At 33.2% G+C, this 25,290-nt stretch overlaps 2 protein-coding genes across 3 annotated transcripts; both read left to right on the top strand.

The window, feature by feature from the left end:
- The first annotated feature begins 5,860 nt into the window (after positions 1-5,860).
- On the top strand, positions 5,861-9,101 carry LOC11421807 (cytochrome P450 82A3). Its single transcript, XM_003618297.3, has 3 exons — positions 5,861-6,449; positions 7,113-7,468; positions 8,472-9,101. The coding sequence occupies exons 1-3, from the start codon at positions 5,861-5,863 to the stop codon at positions 9,099-9,101; spliced, it is 1,575 nt and encodes a 524-aa protein (XP_003618345.1).
- A 4,166-nt stretch (positions 9,102-13,267) lies between these two features.
- Positions 13,268-24,598, top strand: LOC11421806 (CRM-domain containing factor CFM2, chloroplastic). 2 transcript variants are annotated; one of them, XM_003618295.4, is made up of 14 exons: positions 13,269-13,970; positions 15,512-16,037; positions 16,803-16,933; positions 18,654-18,929; positions 19,012-19,168; positions 19,315-19,607; positions 20,828-20,887; positions 20,972-21,025; positions 22,080-22,220; positions 22,337-22,477; positions 22,633-22,800; positions 22,941-23,169; positions 23,600-23,730; positions 23,847-24,598. In XM_003618295.4, the coding sequence occupies exons 1-14, from the start codon at positions 13,326-13,328 to the stop codon at positions 24,030-24,032; spliced, it is 3,138 nt and encodes a 1,045-aa protein (XP_003618343.2). In that variant the 5' UTR covers positions 13,269-13,325; the 3' UTR covers positions 24,033-24,598. The 2 variants fall into 2 exon arrangements, with proteins under 2 accessions (XP_039690846.1, XP_003618343.2); XM_039834912.1 differs by lacking the exon at positions 22,337-22,477 and having other exon boundaries at positions 13,268-13,970.
- Positions 24,599-25,290: the final 692 nt, after the last annotated feature.

Below are 25,290 nucleotides of genomic sequence, written 5' to 3'. Positions count from 1 at the left end.
ATGAATTCATTGCCGTTACCAAGGCTGGTTTCCACCAGATGAGGAGTTTTGCTCTCCTTTATAAACAGCATATCAGAATTTGTCTTTCCACCATCTCCAAATCTTCTTGCGCAGACATGGCTTTCCACCATAACAACGTGGCGATGCTCTCTTACAGCATGTTGATTAGTATTTATACACAAACTTTTCTTAAAAATATGATGTTTTCCCTATACAATTTCCTTATTTTTTCGGTTTGAAGCATGATATTTGGTGTGTCATTTTTTGCAGCACCACTTGATCCCAATCCAGTGACCGAAATGGATAGGAAGATCAACGAGCTACGCCTTAAGTATAGGACATACATGGCTGAAGTTGACGTTGAATATGTGTGTAGTTTTGTTATGGTCTGTTCTCCTTCTATCTGTTATTCTTTTTTAAAACCCTAACAACATTTTTTGTTTCCACAGGGGGCTATTATGTTGCCGATGATGTTTTCCCATGATTTTGGAGACCAGGTCCAACAATATGCTACTCTAGTAGATCCAAAAAGCAATCAGTTTAAAGTACTCGTTGAAAGGAATAACCAGGGGATTTATTTAACAAAGGGTTGGCACGCTATCCGTGATTTCTACAAAGTGCAGTTTGGTTCCTGGGTTACAATTGTGTTTATGGGAAATGGAAGGTTTGATATTATAATCAAGAACAGGTTTGGTAAGAGAATTCGTTACCCAACCTTAGGGTTGTTCTTTGTGTTTATCCATCCGTTCAAGGTAAGATCCTCTTATTCAATCCAGCTGCACATTTTTAGAAATAAAGGGATATGAGGCATTTGATGAAGTAACAAGTGCTGCATCCATGAAATGTTTTTTATTTTTATTACACCTTTTTCCATTTGCTGACAAAATGTAAGGATATGATCACACAAACACTACGGTGTGATTTGATAGTGTATCTGATTAACTGAGCAGACATAGCAAATTATTTATACAATGGTACGCAACACTTTATTTGCCGTAGCACTAAGGTGTGAATTTGGACAATATCAGATTGTCATGAATTTCATTTCATAATTTGAAACACACACAGTCAATTGTGTCCCTTTAAATGTTATTCTATAGTGTTTAGTTTTACATGTTCGTACAAGTTAAGATAGTATATCTGACCTTAAATATGTTGCGTTTACCATGCGGATTTGGTATTAGATGACCATCAGTTGCAAAGCTATGCTCTCGCAGAGGTCGAGAAATTGTTACAAGGGCATGGTCAAAGTATGAAAGATGACTATCCAATGATGCCACAACCAGACGCTTCAATGATCAACCGCGTGCGCAATATGTTGATGTATGATGAGTTGAAATATGACAAAAATATATTTAAAAAAGAACACAAGTCATTAATGTCAACAATGATACATGAACAAAGGAGTGTATATGACAAAATCATTTCCAGAATAGATGCATAAAAGCCTGGTTTATTCTTTGTATATGGTTATGGCGGAACTGGAAAAACTTATATATGAAGAGCTTTATCATCTGCACTGCGTTCCAAGGGCGATATTGTATTGACCACGACATCAAGTGGAATCGCAGCACTGCTCATACCTAGGGGAAGGACTGCTCATTCAAGGTTCAGTTTACCAATTATGGTTGACAAGTGCTCTACTTGCGGCATTTTTCCAAAAACAAATTTAGCCGAGCTTATCATCAACGCAAAGCTTATCATTTGGAATGAAGCACCTATGATACACAAACATTTGTTCGAAGCGATTGATAGAAGTCTAAGAGATTTGATGCGACATCATAACAACGGCAGGATGGACATTCCATTCGGTGGAAAAGTGGTTGTACTTGGTGGTGATTTCAGACAAATTCTACATGTTGTACCCAAAGCAAATAGGCAAGAAGTTGTTAATTCTAGCGTTAATTCGTCGTCCATATGGCGCCATTGTTAAGTGCTAACATTGACAGCAAACATAAGGCTCTTGCATGGTTGTTCAAGCGAGGAGGTTGAAGAAAGAAAAAAAATTCAGCGACTGGGTTTTAGGAATCGGTGATGGGAGCATTGTTGAAGTTATTGATGATGATATTAGGGTGCAAATTTCAGATGATATACTTATTCATAGCACATGTGACCATATTGCTGCTATTGTTGATGCTATATATCCATCTCTGGCTATGAATATGCATGACCCTTCTTTTTTTCCAAGAAAGAGCCATACTGACACCCAAAAATGTCACTGTTGAGGAAATTAATGATTATATGTTGTCTTTGGTCCCTGGTGAAGAAAAGATTTATCTTAGTTGTGATTTACCATTGACTAAGCCATCCATGGCTAACAGGCCTGATGATATTCAGACAGCGGAATTCTTGAACATAATTAACGCATCTTGTATTACAAATCACAAAATAAAGTTGAAGGTAGGAGTCCCTGTTATGTTATTGCGAAACTTGGACATTATTGCAGGCCTTTGCAACGGAACAAGGTTGATAATTACAAAGATGGGTAGATATGTTCTTGAAGGAAAGGTAATAACAGGGAGCAATGTTGGAGAAAAGGTGTATATCCCCAGATTATCTCTTTCACCATCTGACACAAGAATTCCGTTTAAATTCAATAGAAGACAATTTCCCATCCGTGTATGCTTTGCAATGACTATTAACAAAAGTCAAGGCCAGTCTCTCAAACAAGTTGGAGTATCTCTCTCACAACATGTGTTCTCTCACGGTCAACTTTATGTTGCTATTTCACGTGTGACTTCTAGGAGTGGGCTGAAAATACTTCTGACAGAAGACGATGGGGTTGCATCAACAATACTTCAAATGTCGTTTACAAAGAAGTTTTCCGCAATTTATCATGAATTCTATTTTGTTGTCTCCCAATTGTATTAACTCACTTATAAACTTTATGTTTCAAGGTTTCATACTTACTATTAAAATTTGCTTTTATGATTTACACATGTTCAATTTATATGACCGGTGCGGCAGCACGGGTGCAAGGACTAGTGAAAGAAAGCTTTACAAACTTGAACACGAACCCAATAACATTGTCTCTTGTTTATTACATTATTTTTTTTACTGAAGTAGAAATCAAACGGAACCAACATTGTAACAAAGCGGAAAAATCAAACTACATCGTACGTCGACCTCACTTAGGTAAAAATTTGTCCCATGCTCATCTTTTTATTAAACTAGACTTTCCACCCGTGCTGCCGCACGGGTCATATACATTGTAGATATAGTAGACAAAAACAAATCTCAATGCATATCAAAGAGAATGAAATATGTGGTCCCAAATATATGCAGATGTTGGAATTCGAACCTCAGACACCACGACACCACGCTTATTCACCAAAAAAATATTAATTTTTATCAATCGTGTGTTACTTCATTCTTTTGTTAAAATTATATGTCAATATTATATTATTGGTATGTTACTTCATATTTTTCTTTTTTTTTTTGAAAAAATGTTACTTCATTCTTTTGTAAAAATTATATGTTAATGTTATATTATGTACCTAAAAATAGTTCATTCTTAACCTGAACATGTAAAATGTTTTATTTAAATAATTGTCCTTTTATCGAATATTTGGCCTTTACCGTAAATGATACCCTTTAACTGTTTGTTGAAATGTTTCTTCCACCTATTTATATAGATTGCAAAATTCAGGTGCATTTTGTGGTAAATATTTAACAAAGAGAGTTCAGTTCTAATTTGGATGAAAAGTGTAATATTAACAAAAAAAAATGTTGCTATAATCTTTCAAAACCCTTTTATTCCAATAGGGCGATTTGTTTTGTTGAAGAAATAGGGCGATTTGTTTTGAAGAAATAGGGGAAATAAAGCGATGCCGATTTGCTTTGTTCATGAAAATAGGAGATTAGGTGTGAGCATTAGCGTTGTTCATGAAAATAGAAGATTAGGTGTGAGCATTAGGGTTAAAATGGTAAAATTATGCAACAGGGTTTAGGTTAAAATTAGGGCTCATGAAAATATGAGATTAGGTGTGAGCATTAGGGTTGTTCATGAAAATATAAGATTAGGTGTGAGCATTACGGTTAAAACGGTAAAATTATGCAACATGGTTTAGGTTAAAATTAGGGCTCATGAAAATATGAGATTAGGTGTGAGCATTAGGGTTGTTCATGAAAATATAAGATTAGGTGTGAGCATTAGGGTTAAAACGGTAAAATTATGCAATAGGATTTAGGTTAAAATTAGGGCTTACGGGTTACCTTTAATATATATAAGAAGATTAGGTGAGAGCAATAGGATTGTTCATGAAAATAGGAGATTAGGTGTGAACATTAGGGTTAAAACAGTAAAATTATGCAATAGGGTTTAGGTTAAAATTAGGGCTTACTTGTTAACTTTAATATATAAGAAGATTAGGAGAGAGCATTAGGATTGTTCATGAAAATAGGAGATTAGGTGTGAACATTAGGGTTAAAATAGTAAAATTATGCAATAGGGTTTAGGTTAAAATTAGGGCTTACATGTTAACTTTAATATATAAGAAGATTGTTCATGAAAATAGGAGATTAGGTGTGAACATTAGGGTTAAAACAGTAAAATTATGCAATAGGATTTAGGTTAAAATTAGGGCTTACTTGTTAACTTTAATATATAAGAAGATAAGAAGATTAGGAGAGAGCATTAGGATTGTTCATGAAAATAGGAGATTAGGTGTGAACATTAGGGTTAAAACAGTAAAATTATGCAATAGGGTTTAGGTTAAAATTAGGGCTTACTTGTTAACTTTAATATATAAGAAGATAAGAAGATTAGGAGAGAGCATTAGCATTGTTCATGAAAATAGGAGATTAGGTGTGAACATTAGGGTTAAAACAGTAAAATTATGCAATAGGGTTTAGGTTAAAATTAGGGCTTACATGTTAACTTTAATATATAAGAAGATTGTTCATGAAAATAGGAGATTAGGTGTGAACATTAGGGTTAAAACAGTAAAATTATGGAATAGGATTTAGGTTAAAATTAGGGCTTACTTGTTAACTTTAATATATAAGAAGATTAGATTCTATTGAGTTTTCCCAATTTCACTTGTCGTTCTTTAGTGTTTGTTTCATACACTTAATTATCCTGCCGAACGCACAATTTGCTTTCAAAGCCTAAAACAATCATAATTTATGTTAATCGTAGGATATCCCTTTCTTTTTCTTTTTTCTATCTTCTTCTTTTGTCTTTTTTGATTGTCCACTTGTTTTGATCTTGTCTAGGATAGTCACTATTCAACAAATTAGAGCTTTAGTGACTAAAACTATAGGCCCCCAAAAAAAAAGTCTAACTAGTTCTTTCATTACTAGATTAGTGAAATATATTTATTGTATTTGCGGTGAGTACAATAATCGAATCTAGGATTTAGACTGTTTATCTGATCCCTTGAGAATGATTTCAAATGGGGTATGTATAGCTTTTAGATACTTTTAGAAGCTGGTTAAGGCTGCGCCTTTGGAAAAACGTGCCTAGTCTTCAGAGCCCTTCTGGAGGGCGCCTGAGTCTTTTTAGAGGGATTAGGCCTTTAAAAATATATTAACGGTCCACTTATATATTGAAAATTGTCTATATAAATGTATATTTTATGAATAGTAAAAGACTACGATGACATTTAATATGTTAGAGCGCATATTCGAATCTAGAATACTCATCTTCTCCGTACGTACTTAATTTGTTTGACTTCACCCATTTTGTCTATAAAAAAGTTTATTACCAAGAGTGACATGCACATGATGCATCGTATCATACTTATTCAACGTTTCCATACTTATAAATGAAATCATAAGAAGCTACAACAACATCCACACCATATATAAAAATTCTCCAAACAACGTCTCCATACCCAAAACTTCTATTATAGCTAAAATGGATTTAGTTCTAAATTTCCAAAATGTCACAACAATAGGATTTCTTTCTCTAATATTCTTAATTTATTTATTCCATTTCCGTCCTTCCAAAGTTGTTAATAAGGGTAGAGAACCTCCCATGGCCTCAGGTGCATGGCCAATACTTGGTCACCTCTTAGTCTTAGGTGGTTCTAAAACACCTCATAAAACATTAGGCACCATGGCTAACAAATATGGACCCCTATTCACCATAAAACTTGGTACAAATCGTGCTTTGGTACTAAGCAATTGGGAAATGGCAAAAGAGTGTTACACTATAAACGATGTTGCCGTTTCGTCTCGTTCTAAACTTGTTGCAATTGAACATATAGCTTATAACCAAGCTAGCTTTGGTTTTGCACCCTATGGTCCTTACTGGCGCGAAATGCGTAAAATTGTTAGTATCTTCCTATCGAATCGTCGAATGGAACAGCTTAGCCATGTTCGAGTCACGGAAGTTAAAACTTCGATTAAAGAGCTTTTCCATGTTTGGTCTAACAAAAAGAATGATTCTGGCTACATGTTGGTGGAGATGAAGCAGTGGTTCACCCAGTTGGTATTCAATATAGGTATTTACATTATTTTAAGTTTTTCATTTGATTTTAGGTTTAATTAACCTTTTAATCTCTGTATCACACTTTTTTTACTTTACTTCTTACATCATGTGATATCAATTTATTTTTCGGTTCCTATCATCATGTGATATCAATTTATTTTTTTACAAAGAATTAATTTTATTTTTACAAAGATCAAAACTAAAATTCACTCATTTTTATAGGTATTAAAATAATGCTATTAATTTTTCAAATAAAGGTATTCAAATTTTAAAATAATTAATATCAAAGAAATAATTTTCCATAATCTTCCTTAAAAAAAAATCCACAAACCGAAACAAGGAAATTGATAGTTTTACAAGGACCAAATAAAATAAACGGATTGTATATATGAATATGTTTGGATTGTCTTATTTAAACTTCTCTATTGTCATAAACACTTAAGAAACTGTTTGAGAGAACTTATGAAAACAACATATGACATGTTCATAGCGTGTTTTCAACTTCTTTCTATAAGGTCTCGAAGATAGCTTATAAAAAATGACTTATAGAATATACGAAAACGGATTGACTTTATAATTTTATCTTATCTTATAGAAGTTTACTATTATTTTTAAGTTGCAAAATGAGTAGATTATCGAATCATTGCCTATCTCTAATAAATTCTTCAATATGTAGTTTTCCAAACAATGGCTGGGAAGAGATATTTTGGTGAAACAGCCGTAGTAAAGGAGAAAGAAGCACAAAATATTGTAAAGGCATTAAGAGAGTTCATGCATATGTTAGGGGTATGTACAATGGCTGATGCTGTTCCAATTCTAAGATGGATGAAATTAGGAGTCAAAGCAATGAAAGAAACTGCCAAAGAATTGGATATAGTTTTAGATGATTGGTTAGTGGAGCATCACAAGAATAAGGGTTTAGGTGAAAAAGTTGAAAGTGACCAAGATTTTATGGACATGATGATTTCAATGCTTGATGGTGCCACCATTGGTGGATTCGATGCTGATACTATAAACAAAGCAACAACATTGGTATGTACATATTGAACATATATGATTATATTAAACTAATATTTTCATGTCCACATGAGTTTAACTCAGTTGTTAAAGACGATGCATATTATATGTAAAGTTTGGGGTTCGAACCTTTGACACAAAAAAAAAAACTAATATTTTCGTAAAAAACAATGTTGCATATACTAAAAACAAATTGAGTGTCTTTATTGAATTTCATCGATATAAATTTTTTATTTCCTTAAAAAAAAAAAATCAATATAAATTTTTATATTGTTAAGAAATCACAATTGTTAGACTTCTTTATTCTCTCAACAAAAAAAAAAAGACTTTTTTATGTAAGGTAAATTTGTGATTTGATAACAATGTACATTTTTTATAGAGACGATATATCAAAATTAAGCTTTTTATGAAAATTTAACTAGGCGATTTTTAAGGAGGAATGCCATAAGTTAGTTTTATAAGTGTTTTTGTCTGTCCCCGTGAGCTTGGCTCAATTGGTAAAGACAATGCATAATGTATGCAAGGTCTGGGCTTGAAACCTAGACAAAAAAAAAGTGTTTTTGTCTTCATCCTTTGGTTTCTAGAAAAAAGGGCACTTGTTGTAATCACGAGTTCAATTATATATGAAGTAATTAAAATCCGACTAAAGCAGTTTTCGTGAGCTTAGCTTAGTTCAATTATATATGAAGTAATTAAAATTCGACTAAAGCAGTTTTCAATTATATATGTAGGGGTCGGAATTCGAACCTCGGGCATCTCACTTCTTCACATTTATTAAACTGTGCGAGCTTCAACAACTAAACTACTTGACAAAAAAAAAATCCGACTAAAGCATGGGTTGTGAAGTATCAAAGCATGAAACAAAATCATCCCTATCAAGTTGGCACAAAAAAAAAATAGTTATAGCGTGATCTTAAAAATATCAACAAAATAATAATGTTATCTTTTTAGTAATTAAGTATATTATGTTTGCTATAACAAATTTTTCTTATTTAGAGAACATTTACTTGACTTGCAGGCATTGATATTGGGAGCAACTGATACAAGCACAGTTACCCTTACATGGGTAATTTGTTTACTATTGAGAAATCCTCATGTATTAGCAAAAGCAAAAGAAGAACTCAACAATCAAATTGGAGAAGAAAGATTCATAAATGACTCAGACATAAATAAGTTGGTATATCTTCAAGCAATAGTCAAAGAAACCCTAAGATTGTATCCTCCAGGTCCTCTCTCAGCACCTCGTGAATTCACAGAAGATTGTACGTTAGGTGGCTATCGTATCAAAAAAGGAACTAGACTTATCACAAATCTTTGGAAAATTCAAACCGATCCAAGTATTTGGCCAGATCCATTAGAGTTCAAACCAGAAAGATTTCTTACCACTCACAAAAATGTTGATGCCAAGGGTCAACATTTTGAGTTGTTACCATTTGGAAGTGGTAGAAGGATATGTCCAGGAATATCTTTTGGTCTTCATATGATTCATTTAACTTTGGCTAATTTTTTACACTCCTTTGAAATTGTAAATGGATCTAGTGAACCTGTTGATATGACTGAAAATCTTGGAATGACCAATGAAAAAGCTACACCACTTGAGATTTTGGTTAAACCACATTTCTCTCCTAAGTATTATGAAACCATGTGATTGAGGGATTATCAAAGAGTTGCCAATGAATTAGTCCAAAACATTATGTTCTACAATAATTTATAATTTGTATAGTTTGTTAAATAAGTTTGAAATTAATGTTGGATTCTAGTATTTAGAATATTTAATCAATTCTTAGTTGATATTTAATTTCACCCTATATTGTTTCCTAAAAATTAAAATATCGTACCCATGACTTATTGTTTAATTTGATACAATGAGTTCGACATAAATTCAACATACACATGCTCACACGCATAGCATAGGCACATGTGTGTGTAACTATCTACAATATGAGATTCTTCGCAACCAACAATTCTTAACTATTTGAGTAAGATCAAAAGACTCTAACTTTAAGTATGGTATGGTAAATCTGCTTCAAAAGCAAGCTTGAAATAGGAAACATCTAATCTTGATCTACGACTTTGAGTTGCTGCATGAAATCTCCTATAATATGAAATTCTTTTAATTCACTACTTACAAAATTGGTAATCTGCCACGCACGTACTTTTGAAATAAAATTGGTTAAATTTTCTTGTGTTGTGTGTGAGGTAATCCTCTTGAAAGAGGAAACCACTCAATAACAAACAAATATGCAATACACTTTATATTTTAAAAATTGATGTTGACACATATCATAAGGCTGAAAACGCATGTAAAATATGAAATTGTCCCATTGGCAGTTAACTGCCAATAAATTCAAAAATCGGCTGCAGTTAACTATCGAAAAAATATTTTTTTTCATATGAAACAACAACCTGCTCCCCCTATACGCTATTTCATCATCAACTTCCATAACACTTCCATCCAATCCCCAAATCTAATTTTTTTTTTCATCAAATCTTGCTCCAAAATCATTGAAGCATCAAACATAGGCGGTATCAACACACTTTTGACGTAAAAAAATAGGACACTCCCGAAAAACCAAAGCAACAATTTGAAGTTATTGCGGAAGATGAGGAAGATTATATTTCACTTGATCTTCCCCAATCACTTGGTCTAATGAATGATTTTTTTGTCGGTGTTAGTCCTTTTTTTCGTAGAAATTACACCGACGTATATTTTGGGAGCGAAATTGTAACGGCAATTTTTTGTTGCCAATATATAAGTAACATTTTGTAATTTATATTGATATATATGATATATGACTTTTATATGGTGAAACTAATGCAATACTTATTTATTCGTTATTAATGTTTACACATTTGATTTATTCGTTATTACATTTCATTTAATTTCATCCTAATGGGTGATTTTTTTCATAAAGCTTTTGTGAAGTGAAACATGTCTGAGGTTGCAAAAATTGAAGGTAGTGTTAGGTACTCCGCTTTTAAAAATACAATTAAGGCTATGATAACGCCGACCGACTCTCTTGATGATTTGAAGGCACAACTTAACACTTATTTTGAGCATCTTGGTGAAAATCAATATACACGTCACTTGTTTAGTCAAATGTCATGCATAGACCTAGGAGAAGATAGAGATGAATACGCATAGAAAACGACAAGCTATATGCATTGGCTTATTAAAGACGAAAGCGACGTCAGATTTATGTTTCGAAATATGGTGGAAAATAATATATTATATATGCATGTTTGTTCCATATGCAATACGTTGAATGTAAGTAAGGATTTAATTTAATAAGTTGTAATGTGTTGTTTAATTATGGACACTATGTAACGTTTTGATGAATTTCAACATTTTGTGCATTTTGAACCAAATGTCGGTTTCATTTAGGGCACGTTTGTTACGGATTAAAATAAGGGAACTTCTACGGTACACCCGCAAATTAAGGTGTACAGGTACTCTCGCTTACATTTTTATAAATTAACTATCATTTTTTATGAAAGAAATAGGTGTTTGTTGACATATATATTTTAAAATAATATCATTTTATAAGAAAAAACATCATTTCATTTTTTAAAAAAAGCATACTAATATTTTTTTCATTTTATTGTTAAAAATAATCAAAATTCTCTATTATGAGTAATAGGAATTCAGAAAAATCAAATTTTATTGTGTTGACGTTTTTGATAAATAAGATTTAGTTATTATAATTATAGGTGATAGAATTTTTTTTTTTTCCTACAAAAAATAACTCATTTAACTATTAATTTAAGGATTTAGTGTACCAATACACTCAAATTGTTGGGTGTACCATAGAATTTGTTTTAAAAGTGATTTTGACATAAAATAATTTAGAGATTATATTTTAGAGATTTTGTGAAAAATTTGAATCTATTTTGCGTTTGTTTACCGTAATAAAAATCATTTGTTTTAAACAAATAATCTAGTTTGTTTTGATACAACTATATAAAAGAGATTTTTTGTTACAAAATTAGTTCAATCTTTTAAATCATATTTTCTCTCTCCTCTAAAAAAAATCTATTTTTGAGAAGTTGCTCTTAACAGCTGTTTTTAGATTCTGATTTTTTTTCTTTAAAATATGTAACAAACGGATGCAAAACTCTTAAAAGTGATTATTTTAAAAAAAATGATTTTTTTTCTTAAAAAAGCTATAACAAACGGACTCTTAATTATGGACAATTGTAAAAGATATTGTATTTTTCTTGTTTATGACTGAGTTTAAATGTTGTATGAGTTATATTGCCTTTGAAAATGCTCTGGTTTAATTACAAGTAAAATCTGACTGAAAAATGACTTGAAAATTCTTTAGAATTATGCAGAATTCACTGTCTGCATAATTGTTTTTCTCGATAGTTAACTGCAGCCAGTTTTTGAATTTTTCGGCAGTTGACTATCGAGGGGCAATTTTGTATTTTACTCATGTGTTTCAAGAACAATTTTCTTCTATTTTAAACCTTGTTTAAAATTAAAATTAAACCTTGCGTGGTTGCAGCTTGCCGTAAGTATCAACCGGGAACCTCTCCTTGCACAGAAACACCATCACTCACATCATCTTCTAGATTGAATTCTCGAGTGTTTATCAACAGCTGCCTTGGCCCTAAGAGCTTCTTTAACAACTATAACCTCCTCAGCCATATATAGTTAATTGCACATTAATTTTGGCTCAAATGCAAATGCAACGTCCTGGTTTTTTCCGTCGCCATGATGCAACTCAACATGCTGCTAACATCACATGATGTTATTATTTCAAGTGGACTTTTGCATGTGCTGACGTTCTTCAAGCAACAAAATATTTATTTATTTATACCATCAAAAAATTTTAAAAATCAGATAAAACTAATGCAGGTTTTTGGAATTTTTTTGAGAATATGAAAAATGAAAGGAAAAAAAATGAAAAATAGGTCTGAACAATGGAATTTTGAATTTTGAGGGGTGAGTTCTATAGGATCCTTGCATTTTTTTATTTTTATTTTTGTAATTTTCTAGAAAACTTTTGGAGAAATATGATCAAGTAGTCTGAAAATCAAATTTTTATCTTGGAACATCTAGCAATGACCTAGAACTAAAGCATGGAGGTTAGGAAAATTAATATGATCCTTAAACTGACTATAGATGTCAAAATATACTCAGAAGAAAAAGAGATTTCAACTGCTCGTAGGCCAAGAATGAGAAACACGAAAGGCCTAAAAAGCAACCATAATCAATTAAAGGGAAATTGCTATTTAAGCATCCTTGAATTGCTCTCAAGACCTTGAAAATATCTCCAGTCGTAATTAACTATTGTTTGGAAGATTTTTAAATCAAATGAACCATTTTAAAAAATAATTTGACCGATCTAAAAAATGTTGAACGACAATTAACTATCATTTTATGGCGAACAAGATTTAACTGCCACAAAGTTTATCATCTCACTTTTATATAAGGCTTAATTAGACATTTGATCATTAATTAATTTTTAAATTTCATTTTGGTCCTCTAATTAATAAAAGTTACATTTTGGTCCGTTAAATATATTTTTGTCCGTCAGTTTAGTCTTTATGTTAGTTTTAACCTAAAATTTCTATGATAAATCAACATTATAGGTAGTTCATGACAGGCCTTATTAATTTATTGAATTTTAACCCTTTTATTTTTATTTTTTTATAAAATGTTTATTGAAATTTTCTGTAGGGAATATTATTTATTAAAATATATATGTAAAAAAATATAGTGCATATAGTTAATTTAGAAAAGATAAACTTTATTTTTGAATTTGTCTCTAACAAAAAAAAAAAAAAAAACATTTGAAAATATCTACTACGACATTTTCTTTCATCTGCATTCAGAAACAGAGTCTCCCACCCATTTATCCATGAAATGTTGCTTCCAACTACTAACTTCAACACCTTCTTCACTCCTTCTTCTCCATTCTTCTTCCCTTTTCATTTCCCCAAAACCCCTTCCAAATTCACTATTCGCACCTCCTCTTCTAATTCCCACACCCTCCCTGATTCCGCCATTCAACGCATCGCCGATAAACTCCATTCACTCGGCATCATCACCACCACCACCGGCCACTCCTCTTCCTCCTCCACAACCTCCACCACCACCGCCGGTGAAATCTTCCTTCCCTTACCACACACACTCCCAAAATACCGCGTCGGTCACACACTCGACCTCAGCTGGAGCACACCGGAGAATCCAGTTCCTCTCGTTGGCGCAGGACTCGAGAAATTGAGCGAGAATGAAGTTGAGAGAGCGCGTTTGGCGAAGGAGAAGAAGAGGGAGGAGAAGAGGAAGAGAGTACCGACGTTGGCAGAGTTGAGTTTGACGGATGGGGAGATATTGAGGTTGAGAGAATTAGGGTATCAGATGAAGCAGAAGATTAAGGTTGGGAAAGCCGGTGTAACGGAAGGGATTGTTAATGGAATTCATGAACGGTGGCGAAGATCGGAAGTTGTTAGAGTTGTTTGTGAGGATCTTTGTAGGATTAACATGAAAAGGACTCATGATATTTTGGAGGTAATTTTTTTTGATAAAGTTTGAAAATTTTATGTGAATTTCAATTTTCTAATTTGATTTTAGTTGGTTGAATTGGATAAATAGATTAGTGATACTCATTGAAATTGAGTCTGTGTTGTAAGAGATTGAATCAATTTTGTGTTGATTAAGGGTTGTAGCGGATAATTGATAAGCTAGGTGATAGCGGATAATTGATAAGCAAGCTTGTAGCAGATAGTTGATACTCTATAGAGTAGTTGATTGAATTTGTAGTGTTTAATAAAATTAGTGGTTGAACTAGCTTATAAGGGCTCGTTTGGATTGAGCTTATTTTGAGCTTATAAAAAAATAACTTATGTAAATAAATAAGCTTTTATGTTAATTCATATGTTCTCACTACCAAAAATTGTATCTTCATAAGCTGTTTTTTCATAAATTACCTTAACAAGCTTATGAATCATACATAAAAGCTCATTTATTTGCATAAGTCGTTTTGCATAAGCTCAATTCAAACGGGCCCTAAATATGAAATGACATAAAAATGATATATTTACTTATTATTTTATTATTTATTCAAGGGTTAATAGTGTTTTTCGCCCCTGTAATATATGTCATTTCCGGTTTTCGCCCCTATAAAATTTTCGGTTTGATTTGCACCCTCGTAAAATTTTTATTTTCCGGAAAACACCCCTAATAGGCCATTTTCAGAATTTTTTTTCAAGAAATTTTGGTTTTTGAATGGCCTATTAAGGGTGTTTTCTGGAAAATAAAATTTTTACGAGGGTGCAAATCAAACTGAAAATTTTATAGGGGCGAAAACCGGAAATGACATATATTACAAGGGTGAAAAACACTATTAACCCTTTATTCAATTAAGATTACGAGGATAAAATTGAGAGAAAATGATAAGCTATAAGTTTTAGGCTATAAGCTACTTGGATTAGTTTAATAGAAAACGTGAAAAGCTAGTAATAATAAGCTATAAGTGTGTGAGAAAATGACAGTTACCAAACAGGTCTTTTTTTTTTTGTTGTTATATGAGCTTATAAGCTATAAGCTCAAAAAAGTGTCATGCCAAACAAACCCTAAGTAACTATGAAGCGAACACAGCGGACACGATACCAACATTGATATGTAGACACTGATAGTAAATAGAAGTGATTGTATGTTTATACATGTCAGTGCTTTATCCGTACGAGACACTGCACACAGCTTCAATCTGAAATGGGGTGCTACTGCTACATACTGAGGAAGCACAAACAGTTCAAACTTTTGAACTTTGAAGTAATCTGGTATCATATATATCTGTGTTGGAAGTTAGAAACCAGATTGATGTCTGAAATGAAACTGCAAATGGATATTTTAGTTAGTGTTTAATAAGTACATACTACAGATACATCCTTCTGTTTTCAACGTTTTATACGGAAAAACAGAAATTATTACTTTTTTGGTATGAGAAAACAGTTTTTTTTTTTTTTTTTTATCTCTAATTTGTCCAATATGATTTGGGTGTCCCATGTACAATAATCTGATTATAGCTTATACTATTTTTGTCATGTCAGAGAAAAACTGGAGGACTTGTTGTTTGGAGATCTGGAAGTAAAATAATATTGTACAGAGGGATTGATTATAAGTATCCTTACTTCCTATCAGATGAAGTTTTGAGAGAAGAAGAAAGTGATGCATTGCAACCTATGGACAGTGATGATGAAAGTATTGATGAAAGAAAGACCCATTCATCTGAAATGAGTTCAGCCACACATGCAGGACAAAGTTCAAACATCAAAACCGTAAAACCAGCTTTGGTACAAGGAGTCGGTACTCCCAATAGAGTGAGATTTCAACTGCCAGGTGAAGCAGAGCTTTTAGAAGAAGTAGACAGCTTGTTAGAGGGTCTTGGGCCTCGATTTACGGATTGGTGGGGGTATGACCCTGTGCCTGTTGATGCTGATCTTCTACCTGCCGTTATTCCTGGATTTAGGCCGCCTTTTCGCCTACTTCCATATGGTGTGCAGTCTAAGCTAACGGATGATGAAATGACCACATTGAAGAGACTTGGCAGAACTTTACCATGCCATTTTGCATTAGGTCAGTTTGTCCTACATTTCTTAACTTGCCAAATATGGGTCCAGGGTGCATTTGAAATAACTTATTTACAATTTATCTGAGCTTATCTTATGGCATGATTACTTTTGTAAGTGTTCGGGTGAGCTTATAAAAATACCCTATGACAGTTCCTAAAATTGTTTACGGAAACAACATATTGCATACATGAATACAATTTAACCTAACTAAACTTTTGACCCGTGCGAGTTGAATACTCTAATATTATTTTTTTTTTTGACAGAACTCTAATATTTAATTGTTATCAACATTTTAAACTATATTATATATATGGAAAGCAATAAATTTTATCACAACATTCACCCTTACAACATATCATCCCTAATTGTGGCGTACATAAATAGAGTAGTTTATCATCATTATCTTCATGTGATTTTAATCCTCCATCCTATATAATTTTAAGCCATCTCAATACTTTTGTTTCAAATGCTAGCTTCAACTCATTCACTTAAAAGTCCTTTCTTGAAGAAATCGTGGCTTCTTCTAGTGAATTTGGATGACAGCATATAAGTTTAATATCAGAAGCTATCTTGAATTTAAATGCCCTTTCTTGAAGATCTCTTTCACTTTCTCTTCCACCTTATTATGATTCGGTCTAATTACAATCAGTTTGATAAATAAATTGTGGACTCAGTTATTGAAATTGTTTATAGGTAAGCACTTATGTTACATGGCAAGCTCTTATTCAGTAAGCGCTTGATTTTGATCTGTAGTTCTTTTGTTTTACAGGTAGAAATTGGAAACTTCAAGGAGTGGCTGCTGCGATTATCAAGTTCTGGGAAAGATGTGAGATTGTCAATATTGCAGTAAAAAGAGGTGTGCAGAATACTAGCAATAGGAAAATGGCTGAAGAGATTAAGGTCAGGCATTGTTTTTGCTTATTATTTTCAAAGTTATGAAATTTTGTACTTACGGTTTAAATATAAAGGTAAGAGGAAGTGTATAACCTGTCAAAGCCTGTACCTACTCTTTTTGGTGATATGTGTGCGATTCATGTTATGGCAGTTAGCTACAACTTTCAAGCAATGTCGTTTATAAAATTATTTGGAATGTTGTGTAGCAAGGATATGTCACATTCAATGGTTGATGAGAGTTACCTTTGAATTGAGTTTCTTTTCTTTTCAACTCTAGTAATATTATAAACTTGTTTTGTTTCGAATATTTTGTATCTTATCATTTGGTCCAATTGTTGTATTACACTATTACCTCTTGTCACTCAAATTGATGGATGGTGTTGAATTGTTAGAAACGAAAGTAAGCTGTGTTGGAAGATTCCAATTCAATTAAGATTTAAATAATGGAGTTTTGATAATATCTACTTTTCGAAATGAGTAAAATGTTGAACCTGTGACCTATTATGGGTGGAAGTTGTTGTGGCACCTCGAGCGGTGGTGATACTTTTTTGACGGGGCCTAACTTGGACAAGTATTGCATTGTATAGAAGGTCAAGTTGCCAATGTTTGATAGTGTTGACCATAGTAGTCAATAGCGGCCGCGCATAGCGTAGCGGCGACGAACCGCTGTGCTAATCGTCGCAGCGGTGGGGAATAAGATAGCGGACGCTTTAGCTGCTATAGGCTATAGCAGCATAGTGGAGCAGAGCGGATAGCGGCCGCTTCAGCTGCTGTTTGATTTTAGTTGAAAATTTCCAAATTGACCATATTTTTAAAACATTTTGTATTGTATGGTGTCCAAATTTCTAAATTGATTTTAGGGCATTTTATGGATTCTTAAAACCAAATTGACTTTGTTGTATGGTTTCTCTGTTCTTTTTATCTTCCTCTGTTTTCTTTTGTTTTATGGTTTCTCTTGTTTTTATGATTTTTTTAATTTGTTCCTCTATCCTTTGTTTTTGGTGTTTTGTTTTATGAATGTCTCATGAGATTTGAGTGTTATATTTAATTTTACATTAAATATAGTTTTTTTCTTAGAAATATATAAGTTTGTCTAATACTTTATAGTTTATACCATCATTCATGTAATTTGTTCAATAAATAATCAAATATCGGTGACCACCATTTGTAATACCGCTATACGCTATCCCACTTTTGGGGTCAGCCGCTACGCACCGCTATCCGAGATTGACTATTATGGTGTTGACCTGTAGAGGATGGTGTTGAGCTGTAGGCCTAACCTTGGTCAAGTAGCCTAGTGGCCAGAGCTCACACATTTTTAAATGTGGAGAAGTGGGGTGTCCGGGGTTCGAACCCCGGCCCCTGCATATAGTATGCAATATCCCTACCAACTGAGCTAAGCTCACGGGGTGTTGAGCTGTAGGCCTAACCTGACCCTTCAAATCTGTTTTATAATACCACAATTAAGGTGGCTTTCGAACAGAATACAAAGATCCATAATCAGTTTTAAATTTAATTGCATCGCTGATCTGGCACAACTGTTCGAGGGAAGCTAGTCAAACACTGGTTTTGTAGCTAGACGAAATGCATCCTATATATATTTTGTAAATGTAAAGTTGACAGTTTTGAGCGAACTTAAGTAGGTCTTATTTTACAGGCAAAAAATTATATATATCATGCCATTATATCTCAACTTCAGTCTAATAAAAAATCCACTTCTCTGCAGTATCTGACTGGAGGAACTCTCCTTTCTCGGAATAAAGAAGTTATTGTCATTTACAGAGGAAAGGACTTCTTACCTGCTGCAGTTTCTTCAGCAATTAAAAAGAGATGGAAAGCTGTAAAAAATAAAGAAAATGCTGAAAATAGATCAGCAATTACAGCTTCTTCACATTCTGAAAGAAAGCATATGACATTCATTAAAGATAAAGAAACCATTGAAAAGCCATTATTGATGAAGGCTAAGGCAGCTATTCAAAGGACTAGCTTCAAATTGGCACAGGTATGATGTCATTATCAAGTTCAAACTTGTTGTTTTTCACTTGTTACTTTAGAGTTACTGGTGGTATAGCTTTTACATACAGGCACTAGAGAAGAAAGAGAAAGCTGAAAAACTTTTAGAAAGTCTGGAAAAAGACGAGAGTCTTCAAGAAGAAGAAATAGATAAAGAGAGTATTACTGAAGAAGAGAGATACATGTTGCGGAGAATTGGCTTGAAGATGAAGCCCTTCTTGTTGCTAGGTGACTTCATAATATGTTTGAAAATTATAGTGATAGATAGTTGATTATTCTAAATATGGAAGTAAATAATTGATTCATTCACAAGCTATTTAAAATATTTGACTAATATAAAATTTATTCCTGATTAATTCTCTCTTAATTATCAGGAAGACGAGGGGTTTTTGATGGGACAGTGGAAAATATGCATCTTCATTGGAAATATCGGGAACTTGTGAAGATAATATGTAATCAAGAAAGCGTGGAATATGCCCACCAGACAGCTCGGACCTTAGAGGCAGAAAGTGGTGGAATATTAGTAGCAGTAGAGAGAGTGAACAAGGGCTACGCAATCATTGTTTATCGTGGAAAGAATTATAGTAGGCCGGATAGTTTGAGGCCGCGAACACTTCTAAATAAAAAGCAAGCATTGAAGCGTTCAATAGAGGCACAACGCCGTGAGGTAAAATTGTCATCGTTGACTAGTATTTGACTATTTGTGTTGGAGTGTCATATAATTTGGTATCTGCATTTCATTTGTGAAAAGAGAATAAGGGTATGGTGGGAGAGAGTATTCTTTGCGTGGTTGGTGAACAATGTTAAAATTATAATAGGCTGGTTTACATGAGTTTTTTGAAAAACAAAAAGATGAATATTTATATATGATCTTTCTAAAATTTCTTTGTGAAAAAGTAAAAGCAATTCTTAATGTAAACTCTGAGAAGCACATTTTTAAATGTTTGAACTTCTTTTGGAATGTTCTTAAAAACAATATTTGTGTAGAAGCACAAAATTATTGCTCAGAAAAGGAACCAACTCTTTTCAGTGTTTGGCTTTTTTAAAGAATAAAGGTTATGGATATAAAACATTATATATACAACAACAACAACATGGAACTAACTTATTTTTATATATATAAAACTTCATATATAATAAAATAAAAACTTATTTTATCTAGAAAAGAGCACATCCAATTTTTATATGGTAGATTAATGGTGTTAGTTTTATGTTAAAGCGGTGCTCGACAGCCTTGTCCACGTTGGATGATATTAGGCTTGAAAATGACTTTATAAGGGGTGGATAATCCATATTTCACAAGCTGGTTTTGGTTAGGATTGAGTTAGGCTCAATATAAAAATCTAAGATGGTGTCGGAGTCTATCATAGATCTGTTGGAACACCCTCTATCAGATCACTCTGGTCACACTCCAGATTTCTAGTCCTGAGCATGAGAATGTGAGTTTATAGTCCCACATTGAATAGGATAAGATCTGAAAATGACTTTGTGGTGGACAGTCGTCACCTTACAAACGGTTTTGTATGGGTTGAGTTAGGCCCAACTCAAATTCTAAGATATCTTTTATATTATTTCAAAATTTCATAGTGTCTCCTAGGAATAAGCTTTTTTTTACTTATTATTATGATTAATTCTTCATTTAGGATCGAGTCTATTAGCCCTTATAAATAGGAGTTAGTATTTAGTCTTTTGCATTAAGTTTATATCAAACTCATTTCATTATAATGATATTTCTTATTATTTCTCTCCTCCTTTATCTAAAATTCCACACTTCAACAAGCAGGATTGTTGTCATTATTTATTTGACCTTTTTAAAAAAAAAAAAAAAAGGAACTGACTGCTAATCTTATATGATATATCACCACCTTATTCCATTCAATCTTGCAGGCGTTGAAGCTTCATGTTTTGAAGTTAGACAAGAACATAAATGAATTGAAGCATCAAATGGTGAGTGGTCCTTACTTATATTATGTTCCAGAAACACTTCCCTTCAATCTCTATTGAAAATTGTGAATTTATTTAACTGAATAGGTTAAAGATGAGGCTAGCAGTGAGCAGATAGCTAAAGAGTTGAGATCGGACTTGGTGAGCTATATCATGATGCTTCTTTAATTCTTTATTAATCTCCTTCCCATTTTACAATTTTGAGATTAGTATTTTTGGCAAATCAGGCCAAAGAGGATGAAGGCTATGTAAATGCAAGTGCAATACATTATAATTATAAATTCTTAGGATTAATGGTTGAACTCAAGTTTGTGTTTTTCTTTTAGAATATGGTCTACAATAGGAACATATTCAATGTACCGAAGGGAACCTGCACTTCCCTTTAGGAATGCTTAAATGACACGAATTTTTCGCTCTCTATTTTTTAAAAGACATTGGTCAAAAAAGGCCCCTAAGGGAACTTGTTAAGGATTCAAAAAAAGGAAACAAATGATAAGTTTGATGTTGAAAAAGTTACTTTTTAATGTTTCAATGTGTTGAATACACAAACACCGAAGATAAAATTTCCACTTTGAACTTCTTAGCAAGTGCCCTTAGGGCAAGGGCACTTGTTAGCATTGCCCTTTTGTAAAAGGCATTGGGGCCTTTGGAAATATATTTATTTTTTAGCAAATGTATTTTTTAAACAAATTTGAGGGGGAGTTGAGTAAATTTCATGTACAAATTAGGGTAGTTAATGTTTATTTAAAAAATTTAAGGTGTGTGTGTGCTGTTTATGCATACCTTTGGAAAGGTGAGATGTACATACTTTTTAACAAATGATTGCTTATACCAATTTGCGTCACTTGTTCTTTGTCTAATTGCTAGAAGATACCCATTACATGTAAAGAGATTACTTGCAAAATAAAAGGAGTAGCTGACTGTAGCATGTTGCTAGGTGTTTGATGATTTGTAAAAATGGTGCAAGTGGTACGGACTTGAGCTATTTCTATTCTCTTATGAATTACATAATTTGTCATGACTCAAGTACACGGTTTAAGAGAGTCTCTTTGTAGTAATGGAGACAGCAATATGAAAATTGAAAATAATGAGTGTTTCTAAATAGTAGAGTTTAATGAGAATTTCTATTCCAATGATATCACTACTATGATTCTCTAAATAATGATTTCTGAAATATTGTTTGGTGCGATACAAGGCTACAGAAAATTCTCCAGAAGAAGCTTCTGTTGACAATCAACAACCTATACAAGAGCAGCACATTGAGCTGATTGGTAGTGGTGGAGAATGTCAAGGTGAACCAGAATCCTTGACTGGTTTGGTTCATCAAGAAAGACAGGTAAACACATTATGTTTTAAATAATAAAAGTGGAAACCTTAACGCCGATCATCTTTTGGATTATCAATTGGTTATATCAATGTTTCCTCTGACATGTTTGTTTGGTGCGATACAAGGCTACAAAAAATTCTCTAGAAGAAGCTTCTGTTGACAACCAACAACCTATACAAGAGCAGCACATTGAGCTGATTGATACTGGTGAAGAATGTCAAGGCGAACCAGAATCCTTGACTGGTTTGGTTCATCAAGAAAGACAGGTAAGGACATTATGTTTTAACTAATAAAAGTGCAAATCTTAATGCCTATCATCTTTTGGATTATTATTTGGTTATATCAAAGTTTCCTCTGGCATCTATTTTTGGTTATTGCTTCGATTATAGTTATTGATTTGGTAGTTTAATGTGGATTTCAGTTGGATGAAGTGGATGATTTTGTGGTTGATACTGGGCACAGTGTTTCTACTAACAAAGCAAGTGAAGGATCAATCATATCATTCAAAAGTGATCCGGAACCATCAGCTCCTGTGATAAATGAGAATTCAAACGAGTTTCCTTCTAGTTTGGTTCATCCAAAAAGGCAGGCAAGCACATCATGCTTTATCTGATAAAAGTGGAAATGTTGACGTCTATCCTCTTCTGTGGATTATCATGTGGTTATATCAGGGTTTCTTCTGACATTTTTTTTTTAAATACTGATTTCTTAAATTAACATGGATTTCAGTTGGATGAAGTGAGTGATTCTGTGGTTGATACTGGACATAGTGTCTCTACTAACGATGCTATGGAAGCATCGATTATATCATTTAAAAGGGATCCTGAACCATCAGCTCCGGTGATAAATAAGAGTCCAATTGAGTTTTCTTCTAGATCTTCATCTCTTTCCAATAGAGAGAGACTTCTTCTTCGAAAGCAGGCCTTAAGGATGAAAAAGATACCTATCGTTCCCATAGGTATAATTTTCAGCTCTATTTTGTTTTTAGAAATACTGTATGTCCTATCTTATCTTCACACATCATAAGTCTATCTTTTAGGTTTATGCATTTTTACCAAGAGTTTATATATTGTAGCATCTTGTGCTGATTCCCTTTTTTTGTTGTGTGGGCTTCTGCATTAATTGCATAAGCCATTGTCTGTTTTATTAGCATAGTAATGATAGCTAGCTAGCACTCTATGTTCAGATTCTTAGTACAAAAGAATTTGGCCAATCCCTTTTTCCCTCACTTGTTGTGACTTGTGTGAGTCGTAAATCTTCATTGATGTCATCGTCCTGAAATTGTTTTCATTATTATGAACAATATAGCCTCTTATATTTCTGTGTTTTCCTGGAAGTATGCTAATTGGAAGGGGAACATTCTCGTCTCTTTTTTGTTTTCTTATCAGGAAAGAGCAATATTGTGGCCGGTCTTGAGGAAGCAATCAAGAATCTTTTGCGGAGGCACCCTTTTGTCATAGTTAATGTCAAAGGAAGGGCAAAAGGGACCTCAGTTCATGAGTTGGTTTCCATACTAGAGGTATCATATGACGAGCTTCATCCCCTTTTTCTTTTCTCATTGAATTATTCTTTTTTGTCTTGACCAATAAATATTCTTTAAATCCTGAAATTTGTTTTTATCTATCGTACTTGCAGGAAGCAACAGGTGCAGTTCTAGTCTCTCAGGAGCCTAGCAAAATCATACTTTACAGGGGTTGGGGGGCGGGAACGCAACGTCACACCAACTCAATTTATAGGGGAGTAGCTGAAGACGGAGGAGCAAAGCCCAATGTCTCTCCCGAGCTGTTGGAAGCTATCAGAATTGAATGTGGATTGCAGTAACAAACAGAATATTACAATTCAATACCGATCAAGTATCCACAAACAAATTGCCATGATTTTTTCTTCATGGCAGCCGTGGTCATTGCAATATGATTTATAGAAAGACGGAGCTATGTAGTCATTGAGAGGCGAATGGCTGATAGCCGATGATTTATGTTGAAAATTTTGAGGGTGTCATAGACATTTACCAGTAGTGGGAAGAGAAACACCAAGGAAGAGCTGGAAAAGAAATATTACTGCAAACAAAAGGGAGAGCCGTCTTGAAGTCATTATTGTGTCCTTAAATAGCAAGTGTCAGTTTCTGTGTTAAACATTAATCTTCCTCTGGGACTGAACATGGATGTTACAGTGTTACTCCATTCCTCTGCCATGCACCTTGTTTCTTTACAATGCCTCAAGGTGAATGGATAGTGATTTAGTGGGTGTAGAAGTGAATACTAAAATGTACTAGTAAAACTATAACACATGTAAAAACGAGGATGGTAAAAAAAGATAATGTGTTTTATATTCATGTGAAAAGAATGAAATTTGTCTCCATTGAATTGAAATTTGGAGCTCCAATATCATATATTCTTGCCTTTGTTCAATTTTCTAGTCATTCTTGTATCCTCATTAAAGTGCAATGCTTGCTAATTTGTGAACACACTTGTACGATAGTTTTGAGGATCATGTCATGGTAGCTGATGAAAGTAGTAGTTAGTTGCAACAACTATCATTAATAAATACCAGTTTGGCTTAAATGCAATTTTGATATCTTTTTTTCAAAATTGTTAACTTTGATACCCTTTTCTAAAAGGTAAATTTTTAGGTACTTGGAGTTTGGTTGGATATTGTAGGCATAATTTGTTTAACATTTGATTTATTTTAATATAAATTATTATAAACATGTGACATTTCATTTAATGATTGGATGAAGAGTACATAAACAACCAAACTTCTTGGATACTATTGTGTTAACCTTTATAAAACCAGTTTTTTGATCCCCTATTTAAAAAATCAACGGAAAATATTTGGTTCCTCTCTTTTGGTACTAGAGAGGACCAAATGCCTAACTTGTACATAGTAATTGAATTCTAAGACTTGTACATATGTGGGCAGATTGCATTCCACTATGGTTATAGGTGCAAATTGCATTCAAGAAATAAATTATGCATAAGAGCATGCATGGCATGTCGTGACCGGTGCAAATGTGTCCCTCTAAGAACTTATTGTAGCAAAGAAAAATGTGGCAAGTGCTACACTGATATGTTGACTCATG

The sequence above is a fragment of the Medicago truncatula genome, chromosome 6 (assembly GCF_003473485.1).
Source record: "Medicago truncatula cultivar Jemalong A17 chromosome 6, MtrunA17r5.0-ANR, whole genome shotgun sequence".
Lineage (NCBI taxonomy): Eukaryota > Viridiplantae > Streptophyta > Magnoliopsida > Fabales > Fabaceae > Medicago > Medicago truncatula.
Note: the sequence above shows the minus strand (reverse complement) of the source record. Positions and strands in the feature narration are given on the sequence as shown.